General features: G+C 53.7%; 1 protein-coding gene across 2 annotated transcripts in view; it reads right to left on the bottom strand.

The window, feature by feature from the left end:
- The window catches only part of Ppp2r2c (protein phosphatase 2 regulatory subunit Bgamma), an 85198-nt gene extending 73211 nt beyond the window's left edge, over positions 1-11987 (bottom strand). Inside the window, exon 1 of one of the 2 annotated variants that reach the window (XM_051164788.1) lies at positions 11798-11987. In XM_051164788.1, coding sequence (XP_051020745.1) covers positions 11798-11867 — 70 coding nt within the window. In that variant the 5' untranslated portion in view covers positions 11868-11987. Of the gene's footprint in view, positions 1-11720 lie in introns of both variants that reach the window. The other variant, XM_051164790.1, reaches the window with a different exon arrangement.
- Positions 11988-14024: the final 2037 nt, after the last annotated feature.

Below are 14024 nucleotides of genomic sequence, written 5' to 3'. Positions count from 1 at the left end.
GTCAGGAAGCACCTGCCAGGGAGCCTCGGCCCACCACACACCACTTCAGAACGCCACATCTCTCTGCTGTTGCGTTGGCGAGAGTGGGAGGTTTGACTGCAGCAGGCTCCGGGGCACTGCTGAGCAAGATCCTTGGGGAGAGCAAGGAGTCCATGAAGACATTCCAAAGAAGCTGACTTGCTTCCCAGAGAAATAAGCGAAGATGCACAAAAGTGTCTGGTAAGAGACGCCCTTCATAGTGGCCTGCATGACTCCTAGCAGATGGTGCTCCCACAAACCCACCAGCATGCAACTTATTAAAATTCCTAGGAAGAGCCCTTGACAGATACTACTAGCGGCAATGGTGTGGTGTCCTCAGAATCCATTTGTTGAAGCCTTATGCACCACCCTAGAACCTCCCAGTGTGCTTGTACTTGAAGACAGATTCTTTACAGAGATGGCTAAGGTAAAATACACTCTTATCCTAATCCAAGGTGCCTGGTGTCCTTCCAAGGACATAGGAGAGAGAGGGGGGAGGGACCACATGAGGAATAGGGAGAAGATACTGTCCACAAGCCCAACTCTGCCTACACCTTAACCTTGGACTTGTTATGTGCAGAACTGCGGGCTGATACATTCCAATTGTTTAAGGTGCCTTGTTCATAGCACTTTGCTATGGCCGCATGTGCAGGCCCAGACAGAAGGCTGTGTCCCTTTGTAGCCTGAAAGCTGCCAATGTATATTATTAAGGGAGCTCTTAAGGAGCTTAACCCAGAACAAGCATTTGATAAATGACCCAGAACGCTTATTTCAGTTAAGGAGTCAATATAGGAATGGATAGCCAGAGAGAACGTGGGTTGCTAGCTATAACAGACAGGTGATGGATGGACAGAGAGACAAATGGACAGATATGGGGTGATAGATAGATAGGATAAATGCCTATATATATATATGTCTATATAAAAAATGTTGGGGACAATAGGCCATATGGCCAATGTTCGGCCATTTTGTCAGAGCCTGCACCTTTAAGTCTCTGTTTTTCCCAGAGCTTGCCTTTCACCAGAAACTAGCTGACCTTGTTGTGGGTCAGCAGTTAAACTAAAGACAGATAGAGATGGTTTAGCAGTTAGACTAGACAAAGAGGGAGCCAGATGCCCTGTGTGGCAGGACATTATGACCCTGCCTGGAATTCCCTGTGTTTTGAGAAAGGCCTGCAGCTGGGTTGCTATAGCAATATGCTTCCCTGCCTTCTGACTTATAAAAGCTGCTGCCTGACTAATAAAGTTTGAGAGTTTGATCAATCAGACTTGCTCTCCTTCTTTGTGTCTTGCATTTCCAACAGGTGAACTTCCTCCCGAGTTTTAGTCGAACCCTGCAGGCCGGGGCAAAAAAATATCCCCAGCTTCTTTCAGTAATAGGGTTGCACTTTTCTTTTTTATTTCTGACCTGTGTGTGTGTGTGTGTGTGTTGCATATATTTTGTAACATTACAACAGAAATTAAAATGCTTTCAAGCAAAGAAGGAGCTACCTCTATGTGAATTCCTCAGGGTTGACAGTTTGAAATACAAACTCCTTATTGGGACATTTAAAGCCATGTACAGGTCTCCCTCGTACACTGGGCCCCACCCACCTCATGCATCTCCTATACCTCAAAACCCGACAAGCTGCTCCTGCAAAGATGGCCCCCTCCCAGCCTTTACTCCCATGAGGCCAATGCCTGTATGCATGTGGGCTCAACTTTGCAGCCCTCAGCTCAGATGTCACCATCCCTAGGAAAGGTGTCCCTAACCTCCCAAGGTAATTTTTGCCTCTCTACTCTGGTCCCTCACACTGTATACATGGGGCTCTGAGATCAGCAGGGTTTGGGTGACATTATCTGGCAGGGGATTCTTTTGAAGGGGCAGGGTTAGTCTCTCTCTGTAGCCCTGTCTGTCCTGGAACTATGTAGAGTAGGCTGGCCACAAACTCAACAGAGATCCACCTGCCTCTGCCTCCAGGGTACTGGGGTTAAAGGGCATGTGTCACCTCACCCAGAGGTATGGAAATCTCAGTGGGGCCTTTTGGACTGAAAGCACGAGGTTTTGTTTGGTCAAGTCTCAAAGATGCACCAAAATGGACTTTTTTTTGTTTTGTTTTGGTTTTTGGTTTTGGTTTTTCAAGACAGGGTTTCTCTGTGTAGCCTTGGCTGTCCTGGACTCACTTTGTAGACCAGGCTGGCCTCGAACTCACAGAGATCCGCCTGCCTCTGCCTCCCAAGTGCTGGGATTAAAGGCCTGCGCCACTATGCCCAGCTCTAAGATACACTCTTTTTTAATGCTAGCACCATCCCTGGCCTACCTCACCATGCACTAGCAATCTTATGCAGCTCCCCTTACAGCTAGCTGGCTGGACCCACGTGACTAGCTCCAGTCAATGGAACGTGTGAGGGTGGGGTGTACAAAATGCCCCTTGTGAGCCCAAGTGTCTAGGAGGCCAGTGAGCTATATCCATACTCCATCCCAAAGCATATGAGGGATAAGGGAGCTGACAGATGGGGAGAGCATAGACCCCATTATGCTGCCCACCAATGGGCCAGCCACAGTTGTAATGATTAGAGCTAACTGTTAGCAGATCTAGAATCCCCTTGTGTCCCGGTCTCTGCACAACCCTGGGGGTGGGAGGGGGATTTTCTTAAGTGGGTTAAGGAAGGAAGAAGACACACTGTGAGCATGAGTGGGATGACTTCATGGCCAGGCACTGGACTGAATGAGGCACCAAGCCTGGGTTAAAGGGGCTGACTGTGCACCAGCACTCACCTCTCTTCTCCTGACAGCAGACGTGCTGTAACCAGCTACTTCAAGCTCCTGCAGCCCTGCTCTCCCCCACCACGGTGGATGGGACTTTGAAGTGTGAGCAAAAATAAACCCTATCTCCCTTGAGTTGCTGTGAGAATGTTTAACCACGGCAAAAGGAGAGTCAGTGAAGGAGTTGATCAGGCCATGCGGCCTCGGCCTTCAGCCGCTGGGTCTGGGGCTTCTGTGGATCTGGTGGTAACTATGGTGGGCTTCTGTGGATCTGGTGGTAACTATGGTGGGCTTCTGTGGATCTGGTGGTAACTATGGTGGGCTTCTGTGGATCTGGTGGTAACTATGGTGGGCTTCTGTGGATCTGGTGGTAACTATGGTGGGCTTCTGTGGATCTGGTGGTAACTATGGTGGGCTTCTGTGGATCTGGTAATAACTATGGTACTGCCATGTTCTAAAATGAAGGATCCTCAGCATCCAGACCCCATGGAGCCCACCCTCTGCCCTCAGAGGATGCTGGCTCCCCACACAGTGACTAGTTCTGGCTCGAAGGCCTCTCAGCAACAGAAAGAGCACACATGGGTGGGCATGCACTAGTCTCTGTGCTGCCCTCACCCCAGGGAGAAAGATGGCTCATCCCCTCTGTGCCAGGCCCTGGAGACCCATCCTGAGCGCCACCCCAGATCTCAAAGAGAAGTCAACCACACCCACTCTTCCTCAGCTTCCATGAGGTCACCAGGTGTGGCCTAGCAGGAGCCTCCTTTGGCTACTGAATAGGTTTGAACCGGCGGGGGCACTAAAAGCTCCTGGTGAAGGGCCACCCTTCTGGCCCCTGGGCATGGACTGGAGCCAGTACAGGTGACAGTGTGATCCTTACAGGACCACACTGTAGATGCAGCGGGTCAGCAGCTTGAAAATGGGGAGCTGCCCAGGCTGGATCATGAAACAGAAGAGAGAGAGAGGCCCAGCCAGCTGCAGGCACGAGCCTCACTCACAACTTGCTCGTCCACATCAGTCCATGAGAGGAGAAGCTTTGGGGACAACTGTGTGGCCTCTGTGCATTTCACAAATCCCAAGCCGAAGCCCCGGTGCTTGGAAGGCAATACTTGGAAAATATGGAAAGTGTCTTTAAAATTCAAGGGCAGCAGAGCGCCACCAAAGCCAGTATTCTCAGTGGCCACACTGAGCGGACAGAGTGCCATGTGCCTCACTAGATACTCCACGTACCCCCCTCATTTTACAGAGGCGAGAGACGGAGGTGTGGGCACTTGCCTAGCATCTTGAGTCTCATGAGGAGCAAAACTGGAGTTTAAATGCAGACAAGCCATCTGGCCACAGGCTTGGCCACCACATTTAGTAACTGGGACCACCAGGGCGGGGGACAGCTGGCCGGCTCACTTCTGATTACACGCTATGCCTTAGGAGGTGGAGTTTGGGCTGTGTGTGCAACTTGGTAGTTCTGGGTTCTTTGGAAAAAAGGGCCCCTGCAGTGAGGAGGGGAGGGGAAGGGGTGGGGTAGGGGGGTCTACAGCAGCCTGGTAGCTCCAGGAGCTGCAAATGTAAGCATCTTTCCCCAGCTCTGGGATAGTGATGTAGTAGGCTATGGGACTTTAGTGCCCTTCAGGCAGGACAGCTGGTACACAGTCAGTGTTTGTGCCTGGTAGTGTCTGGGTTCCTCTCCTGAGCCCAGAAGGCAGTTGCCTGCTGCCTAGGGAGCAGGTCACACCCAAAGAGCCTTGGTGGCCCTGCCCCTGACACAGCAGGGCCATTGTGTTCCAGGGCATGAGCTGAATGGCCCCACTGAGGCAGAACAAAGGCTGCCCACAGGCTCTGCCTGGGTAGTGTGGATTGCCTCTCACCAGGGATAGGGTCCTCAGCTACAAGCCTGAGGCTGCTGAGAGCTGAGTACACAGGTCACGCAACAGGGTAAACCTGAAGAGAAAACTGAAGCCAGGGCCCATTCTACCACCTGCCTTCAGGAGTGACAGACAGGGTTAGCGTTTGGACTCTAAAATCAAGGAAGCCCAGCTGCTCCGCAGGCTGAGGCAGGAGGAGCGGAAGTCCAAGGGTCTGCCTGAGCTACAAAATGAGTCCAAGGGCCTGCCTGGGCTACAGGACGAGTCCAAAGGCCTGTCTAGGCTACAGAATAAGTCCAAGGCCTGCCTGGGCAACTTAGTAAAACTGTCTCAAAATAAAAAACAAGAACAGTACAGTGTGGCTCAATAGTAGAGCACTTGCCTAGCATGTGGGGGGGGGGGGGAAAGTGGGTATCCCTTGTCTCTGTCCCACGTCCTCCCCACCTTGGTTTCTCCAATGCTGTTATTTTGAAGGTCTCTGGATGCCACTGTTTGAATATAATATCTAGAGACAGTAAGGAGCAGAGCTGGCTCCTTCAACCCAGACATGCTGTGGGGACCGTGTAGGAGGAAGAGTGGTCATGTGAGGTCCCCAACACTAGACAGTGAAGGGAAGGAGCCACACCTCCTCAGACGTCCCTCCCTGAACTTCAGCTCCAAGAGAAACACTCTGAAGTTTCAAGACAGGACAGCACGGCCAGCTCAGCCCCACACATACTTAGTGCAGAGTCCTGCAGAGTGCTCAGGCTCTGCACCACAAGACCAGCCCCGCAGCCAAGCCCCATGACCTCATGCTAAGTCAGAAGAGCAACTTCAGTCCTGTTTCTATAATGGCATTACTGTTGTTATTAAAAACAGACCCAGGCATAAGGACAGGCCAAATGAAGGATGGCAGGCTGCCACCATGGGCGGCCTCTTTGCCCCTTTCCCCTGCCAGTTCCCACCTCCCACACCTGCTACCCTCTCTCCACGGAACCCAGTACTTTACCTGGCCACACTGCTCACCTCCCAAGGTCCAGAGCACCTCACCAAAACAACCCTTAGCTACCAGAGCTTTAAGGACAAAACCAAAAAGCTAGAGGGGGAAAAAAAAACAGCCAGGCGCCAGTGTGGGAATACACTAGAACTCCTCTCAGGAAGGGAAAGGCACAAAGCTACCAGCTGTGCCCGCTCAGCTCCAGCTATGTAAAAAAGACTTGGGAGCTGAGTGCGATGGTAGCACCTGTACCCCCAGGGATGTGGGCAGGAGGGCCAAGATTTTGAATTCAAAGTCAGCCTCCACTCCACATCATGACTAGGAGGCCAGCCTGGGCTACATGAGGCTGAGACAAGGGTTTAGGGACCCTTGAGTGGTGACTGTCTTCCCCACATTTAATTGTAGTAGCCACACAGTAATCTGATCATCAAACATTGTGACACCTAAGACACCAGGTAACACGGGGAAACTGAGGCCCAGACCCCTGCCTGCTCCCCTGCCAATGAGAGAGGTGCCTAGGGAGGCTTGCTAAGCCTCTCCTATAGAAGCAAGAGGAACAACAATCTAGCAAACACTCGCTCTTCCTGCACTACTTGTCAGGACCACTCCTCACCTAAACTCAGTTTCTCCATAGGTGGGGGTGGGGCATTGGCTTGGCCGGTCTGATGAGAGAGTTCTGAGAACAACCCTAGATTAGGCCATATCTCATTTGCAGTCCCTGGTGAGCTGAGAACAATTTTCCCAGCGGCACGTGGGGAGCTCACAGAGAGAAAAACATTGACAGCAGCCCACTCCTTGTGGCTAAGGATCTAAGCAGCAGCCAGGACCATGGAGTGGGTGGGGGGGGATTCCAGGGCCAGGCAGCCCTGATTTGAGTGGCATAAGAGACATGAGATGGCTTGCCAAACAAGCAGCTTGTTCTCTAAAACTAATCCCTGCTTCCGGGGCATGAAATTACTCTTGAACCAATCAGAGCAGCCACTGCCTCAGGTCTCTTTCCAGGAAGCACAGGTGCACAGGTTAGGGAGGGGAGGCTGGATGTTGGAGGGAATCAGCCTAGACACTGGACATTTGATGGATGTGCTAGCCTCCCACAGGCCAGGACCCTGCTCACCTGAGCCCTCTATTCCTTCAACTATAAAGCAGTCCAGTCCTGTAAGGCTACAAGACAGCTCTAACCACACAGGGACACATGGGCACAGGTAAAGAAACACCAATGTCTTGGAGTGATGGCTAAAGGGGGTCACTGCTGGGATGGCCCCTAAGCTGAGCTCAAGTCACAAAACCACAGCTGCATGCTGTGGACAGCCCAGAGGACATGCTGGACAATGCACTAAGAGAAGGATGGGTGGGTGGAGTAGGTCTAGTCAAGCCCGGACATGTCTGTCTCAGTCAATCTGGAGCTGAGTCTCACGCCTGTCTTAAAACAGAGCCAAGCACCATTGGGAGATCTACATAGTTCTTGAAAGGGTCTGATAGGCACTCGCCAACACCCCACGCTAGAGTACCCCCTTTCTTGGGCTCAGAGCACTCTGCTATGCTAATGGCTTCTACCTATTACTTATCCCCACTTCCCAGCACCCCCATCTCAGAGCCCCCTTTCTTAGGCTCAAGTCCCTCCACCACCCTAACAGCTTCCATTTCACTTCCTTTCCCCATTTCACGAGCTCTCTGTGCCCTGCACCCACAGCCAAGGAGCATGACGCTGCTGAGTTCACTCAAGAGCGTGCACCAAAAAACCCACCTGCCTGTTCTAACTCACATCAAGGCTGAGGTGGTACGGAGCAGCTGGGTACTCAGATGAAGGTCTTGTGACCCTCCCTATTCCTTTATGGGGAATACTAACAGTGAACAAGCCCATCCGGAGTGATCGTTTGCAAGTGGGCACAGTGGAAGGCCACAAGATGGCCGTTGTGTGGCTCTGAGGCTAGCCCTGTATGTACATTAAAGGATAAAAGGCATATGCCCAAGGGGAAACAGATAGAACATGTGGTTCTGAATGAGAAGGAAACTTGTAGGTTGTTGGATTTGCCTTCCCTTTGCTAGATGCGAAGATGGACTTAAGACTCCTCCACTCTGGTGGCTAATTAGCAACAGTAGCCACATGGTTGTCACAGCCTTTCTTCTCCTCAGCACAGCTGAGTTCTCCAAGTCAACAGGAAACTGTGAGTTTTCATCTCAGCAACTCGTGAGTCAAGCTGACGCAAAGAAAATAAGAGAAGTCACGGCACCAGGTCCTCTGGAGAGGGGAGGTCTCCATTCAAGGTACCCTGAGTGGGGATGAGGATGGGATCTAGGACCCAGGTACTCTTTAGAGGGATCTCCAGAATTAGAAAAAAAAAACTGAATATAGGAGCTAGGAAGATGATTCGGTCAGTAAAGGGCCTGCCATGTGAACATGAGGGCCTAAGTCCAGTCTCCAGCGTGTACATAAAAGCTCAGCGTACACACTGGGGAGGCAGAGATGGGTGGATCCCTGGTGCTCACTGGCAAGTCAGCCAGACCTAACAATAAGCTTCGAGTTCAGTGGAAGATCCTATCCTCCCCCCTAATAGGTAAATATGGAGCTGGAGCAATAGTTCGTCTGTTAATAGTACTTGCAGTTCTCCCAGAGGATCCGGGTCCAGTTTCCAGAACCCATGTAGTGGCTCAGAACTGTGTTTAATTCCAGCTCCAGAGGATCCAATGTCCTTTGGGCAACAGACACACCTTAGGGTAGCAAAAGAGCTGAGAAACTCCTGGTACAATGGAGTGAGGTGTCTCTGAGGGCAGCTGATCCATTCCAGAAGAGAGGAAAGATGGCATAGTGAAGAAATGCTAGACCAGAGGAAGGCAAACTCCTCATCCTGCGTCTCCACATCCAATGTCAAAGCACTCTTTAGAAATTCACTTCCTTCCAGCTTTGTTGACCACAACCCACTTCTCTTGGGATGGCTCCATACCTGGTCTGCAGGTATCCCATGACTCTGGCATCTCTGACATGTTGGGGTTTCCAAGACAATCTAGGCATCACACTCACAGCTTCACGCAACGGCCTCTTTGGGCTCCACTTGGGGACACGCCTGGCCTCGGTAGGTTCCCTTAGCCATGGAGGGAGATTCTACAACCCTCTTCTTGCATCTTTCACTCTAAAGCCAAAACCTGTGGCTGAAGCTGCTAAGTTCTGCAGTTTGATGGGCCTAGAACGTGGTCCCCTTGTTCAATTACATCTGCCTCAGCTTTTTGTTGTAGATGGCTTCCTTCCGAGCTTAAGCTTCTCTTTAACTCCTTTTTCACAAGCTGAAACCTTAGCTAAGTGGGGTCTTGCGTTGACGTCACCACTCCCTTTTATAACCTTTAGCATCACTTTTCTTTAACTTTTTTTTTAAATCTCCCTGAGCACTAGGCTTAGGTCCATTACACTCCTAATGCTCCTTTCCTCCTCAAACTGTACATTTTGTATTTGTCTTTGTCCAGCTTGTCCTTTTTATGACAGTTCTGCATGAGAGTGATTACTAATAACCACAGGACAGAGTCAATACTAGGCTGTCTTGAAATCTCCTCTGCCAACGCCTCATCTAAAAACTCTTCGGTTTAGCTTCAGGCAGATTTTTAGGACAAGAGCAAAAGGCTGCCACATTCTTTGCCAAACTATCACAAGAAGGGTTTTTGAGGCCACTTTACCAATAGTAGTCTTTTCCCTCTGAAACCTCTTGAGCTGACACCCCACAGTTCAAATAACCCTCAGCATTGTCTTCCATGCTCCTACTAGGATGGCCAGTTTAGCCCTGCTTAAATTGTTCACTTTTTCCAGTCCAAAGTGCCAAATGCTTCCACATTCCCCCAACAAACAGCATGGTGAAGCCTGCCACGCAACACTCTGCCCCCTGGTCCCACCCTCTGACCCAGTCACTATTCTATTGCCGCGGCAGCTCTTATAAGAGAAAGCATCTAACCAACACTGGCATCATTTATCAAATGCCTCCAGGGAGCCCAGTCCTACCTGTGGGCATTTTGCACTCTCGGGCCGCTGTCACCTCAACGATCCTGAGACAGAGGTCACTGTGACTTCTTCCCCTGTTTACAGAGCAGCCAAATGAAGTCCAGGGGAGTGTTAGTGACTCATCCGGGCAAGTTCAGCCAGGTGGAGAGCCATAAGCAGAATCTGAACACAATTCAGTGGCCGGGCTGACAAATCTGTGACCTTGAACTCAAGAGCCTAAGCCAGGACACTATAGTGTGACTGGGGTGTGTGTATGGATTCCTGTCTAAGGGTGTTTCACTCTTTATAATGTTACTCTTCTACATCCCTGGAGGGTGGAAGTGCCTGACGGTATTCCTCCTTGCCGGAACCCTGTGCCCTATACACACTGCCCATTGCTCATGATATGACTCCCACCAGGCCCTACGTGAAGCCCCAGGACACAGCAGATGCTCAACACATTTCATCTGCCAATCACCATCTACAGGTCGAAGGTGGCCCCTCCTCACCATCTCACCTGATTTACATAGCCTAAAGGGGAAGGGAGACCTTGTTCCCTGCTATTGTTCAGATGGGGAAACTAAGGCACATTAGAAAAAGACTCCCCCACAGGTCACAGGGCTCCTTGCTGAATGTAAAGGTTCAGGGGATCACAGCAGCAGCCTCAGCCGCAGCCACTAAGCCATAAAGGTCCTTCCTCCTCCTGCAGACCTTGCCCAGGTGGGTTTATTAAGGAAGAGGAAGTAGGATGCGGATGGGAGCAACACTCTGAACTGGCCCCCTGTGAGAGAGGCCATCGTGCATTTTGTGTTTGTTACACATAAGCGCTGAGGCCCGCTGTGCAGATGAGGAAATTGAGGCTGTTCCCCTGGAGCAATATTGGCCCTGTGTACACACTTCCTGCCAAGAAGCCCCACAGCGGACCAGGCAATCAGGCTCCCTTCTGCCTCTAGGCAAGCGGTGAGCAGATCGTCTTCACGAAATGCGACCCTCCTCCGCATCACCCAGCGGGCGACAAAAGGCTGAGTTCTGAGCCAGGAGCCTTCCCAAACACAGTTAGGGCAGTGCCGCCACCCATCCCGGGCCTGGCAGCTCTGCCTCTCTCCCCGCACACCCCGCGGCAACGCGTGACTCAGCGGTTCTCCCCCAAGCACTGAGCGCCGCCCTCAGCATCCACGCGCTCTGGTTGCACACCTAGTCTCTGCCTCCCGGGTCCGCGCACCCGCCGGGAGTCGCCGCGCCCGCCTCATTTCCGGCGGAGCTCGACACAGGGGAGGACGGGCCCACGCAGGTTCCTAGGAGTAGGCACCCACGCGTGCCGTTCCCCCAGACTCAATGCCAGGGCCCCTCCCACCTGGTCAGCCACCTATTAAACCCTAGACACCTCCGGGCCATGCCCGCAGGCCCCGGGAAGGTCTCTACCCTAGGGTGCTCGCCGGCTGCAGTGGCCAGGATGGCTCTCCTGCAACCGATTTACTTCTCTGGCCCCTGGCTGCCCGCTCGAGCTGTCCCTACCGTTTCTGCAACCAGGCAGGGCCTGGGGACCCCGGAAGTTACTATCACATTAGCAAAGGACACCGATCCTTTGCATCCTACCAGCCTTTGGTGGGGGCTGACGCACAGGGCCAACTTAGGGGGTTTTAAACGCAGGGACTGTTTTGGGGTAGCATGCCCCACTTTTTTGGGAAACCATGAAGGTCAGGTCCAGCTCTAGTCTCAGAAACACTACCCAAGAAAAAAACAGTAGCCCCTACAAGCTTCTTTCCCCCTCCCATGCAGGGGACCCGCCTCTGGAGACCAGGGAGATGCCAGGGCAGCTGAACCCTGGAGGATCTGTCAATGGAATTTTCCCCCTGTGGGTCCCTCTCCAGGGAGTGGACAATCTAGAAATTTCGCGGGATTTGGCCAGGCTGAAAGGGCAAATGAAGGATTTTTATGCCTTTCCACAACCTGGAGATTTCCACACCAGATCTACCGCAGCCTTAGGCTTTGTAAATGATAGTCAGGGCCCAATCCAGTGCCACCCGGAGGGGGAAGGACAGCTGTGTTCCCGAGGGCGGCACGGAGAAGGGCGCTGGACAGCGGCTGCCGAAGCCCCCGGGTTCCCTCCCTCCCGGCCCGGGGTGGGGTTGGGGGGACACGACACACAGCGCGCGGTCCAAACCTTCAGAGGGCATTCGGTGCGACGGCATCCCCACGCCGCGGCCGGCCGGAAGGGGTCTCAGACAACACGTACGTTACCTTCTGTCACATAGCTGTGGTCCCGCAGGAAGCTGTGGTTAATTTTCCGCGTGTCCGTGTCCTCGCCCATTGAAGGCCGCGCCCGGTGCCCTGGGCATGCCCCGCCGCCGCACACCGATGCAATCCGCAGAGGTCGCGCCGGGCGCGCGGGCCATGCCGCCGCAGCCTAGCAGGGTCTCGGGCCGCCGGGGCCCGAGAGGGCGGGCATCGCGGCCGAGTGGCCAGGAATGGGCGGGCGCCGCGCTCAGGCGAGCGTGCGGCGGGCAGGCAGCGGCCGCAGCGTGGGGCGGGCCGGGGCCCGGGCGCGCATCCCGGCCGCTCCGTTCGCGCTGCGTCCGGGCGCCTGGCGGTGGCGGCAGCGGCGGCAAGGGGACGCGCGCGGCGCTGAGCCGGGCTGCGCCGTGGCGGGGCCGTGTCGCAGGCCCCTCCCTCCGCTGCGCGCCTCTCCGCCCCCGGCCGCGCAGCCACCGCGCAGGTGGAGCTGACGCGCAGAACCGGCGCTACAGCGGTCACCTCTGGAACAGGGAACACCTATCTTGAGTGGAAGCTACCTTTGTGGTCAGGTGTTCCAATTACGGACAGAGCAGCAGGAGGAGTGATTTAGGAGGGTCGTGAGCGCGAAGATGTCGCGGCCCATAGTTTAGCAGAAGATGGGGATTCTGACAATTGAGGGATGGGGATGGGGAAGCGCCCTGCCCAGCATGCCTATGGGAGCAGAAGGTCACCACCCCATAAAGCAGAGCTGGATAATTCGGTTGGGGGTGAGTTGCTCCAGGTCCGATTTACCTTTCTGCTCAGACACCTGCATGGGAGCACTCGAAGGCAGGTTGGCTGTGCTTTCTCCCTGGAGTCTCCCTGTCAAAAGAGGGCTCCTGCCCTCTCTGCTTTCCTTCCTTCCTCCCCTCCTCCTCTCTTCTTTGCTTTTCTTCCTTCCCTCTTTCACCTCTCAGTACTTCCTTCATACCCCTCCTTTTCCTTTCTTTTCAGTGCTTACTTCCTTCCGTTCCTTCCCCCCTCTTCCCCCCCCCCCCCCGTTTCCTACTTTCCCTTCCTTAGTCATCCAGGTATTTCCAGCATCCTACAGGAGCCAGGCATATACAGGGGCGGGGAGAGGAGGGACGAGTGGGGCAGCGGGATGCTCACTTTTACCAAGCTGCCACTTCCTCCAACTGACTCCTACCCTGAGGAATCTGGAGTCGTCTGTGGGGGAGAGGGGGTGTGTGCACGGGCCTTGGGAGTGTTGACCCTTAGCCTTCCTGGGTTCTCAGTGAGCTCCGAGGCTCTGAGCACCTTCAGCCTCCCTTGGGAGAGGCTAGGCGCTTGGTTAAGCGGGGAGAGTGGCCTACAGTCCGGATGTTAGGCGCAAGCTTGAGAAGGGAGATGTTGAGGCGGCTTCTCCTTTCATGGTGCTGGCCTTTAGGGCGCCAGGCACCTCCCCAGTGCAGTCCAGAAGGGAGAGGGTGCGTTGGAGGGGCTCTGGTTTCCTGCTGGAGAAAAAGGGCAAGCAGGCTGAGGGCCTGCAATTAGGAACAAGTGCCCAAGAGTTCTGCAGGGTGTAGGGGGGTGGGGGCGATGGCTAGACTCCTCCAGAGGCTTGGAGCTTGGCCCCCCGCACCAGCTTGCTGCATGACCTGCCTGGGCTTTTCCACTGTGGAGCCCTGAATCTTCACTCACTGCTCGCCTCCTGGCCTGGGTGCAGATTCAGGGCCAAAGTAACCAGGCAAGCTCACTCACTCCCCACAGGAAGGTGACTAGCAAATACCTGGTCTCACCCTGCCCTGGCATGCTCTCCCCTCCCCAACACCTGCTGTGCTTAGATGCCCACTCTGCATCCTCACTCAACATCTCACCTCTTCTTAGCCTCACAAGTCCTATCTCTATCCCCTGGTCTTAAAGGGGTCCACACATCCACCCTCTTGTCTGTGTGTCCAGCTTTACTTGCCTGGATGGCCCGGACCACACAGAAAACAGCCTGCCATGACCTAATGCCATAGTCGTGGCTCTGAGTCATGCTGAGGATCCCAGACCCCATGGGTCCCAAGCTCTTATCAACTCCTCCGCACCTGCAATATCCTGGTTTTCTCAGGGCTCACCTGCACTGCCTCGGTGTTGTGAGAATTTTTGCTGAGGTGGGGGGGGAGTAGGTAGCATCCACATCCCCCCCCTCCAAAGGTCCCAATGACAAAATGGTGGAGTCTGCCGAAGTTCACCCTGGGCACCATCAAAT

The sequence above is a fragment of the Acomys russatus genome, chromosome 22 (genome assembly GCF_903995435.1).
Source record: "Acomys russatus chromosome 22, mAcoRus1.1, whole genome shotgun sequence".
Taxonomy (NCBI): domain Eukaryota; kingdom Metazoa; phylum Chordata; class Mammalia; order Rodentia; family Muridae; genus Acomys; species Acomys russatus.
The sequence above is the reverse complement of the archived record's forward strand: the minus strand, read 5'-3'. Positions and strand labels throughout refer to the sequence as shown.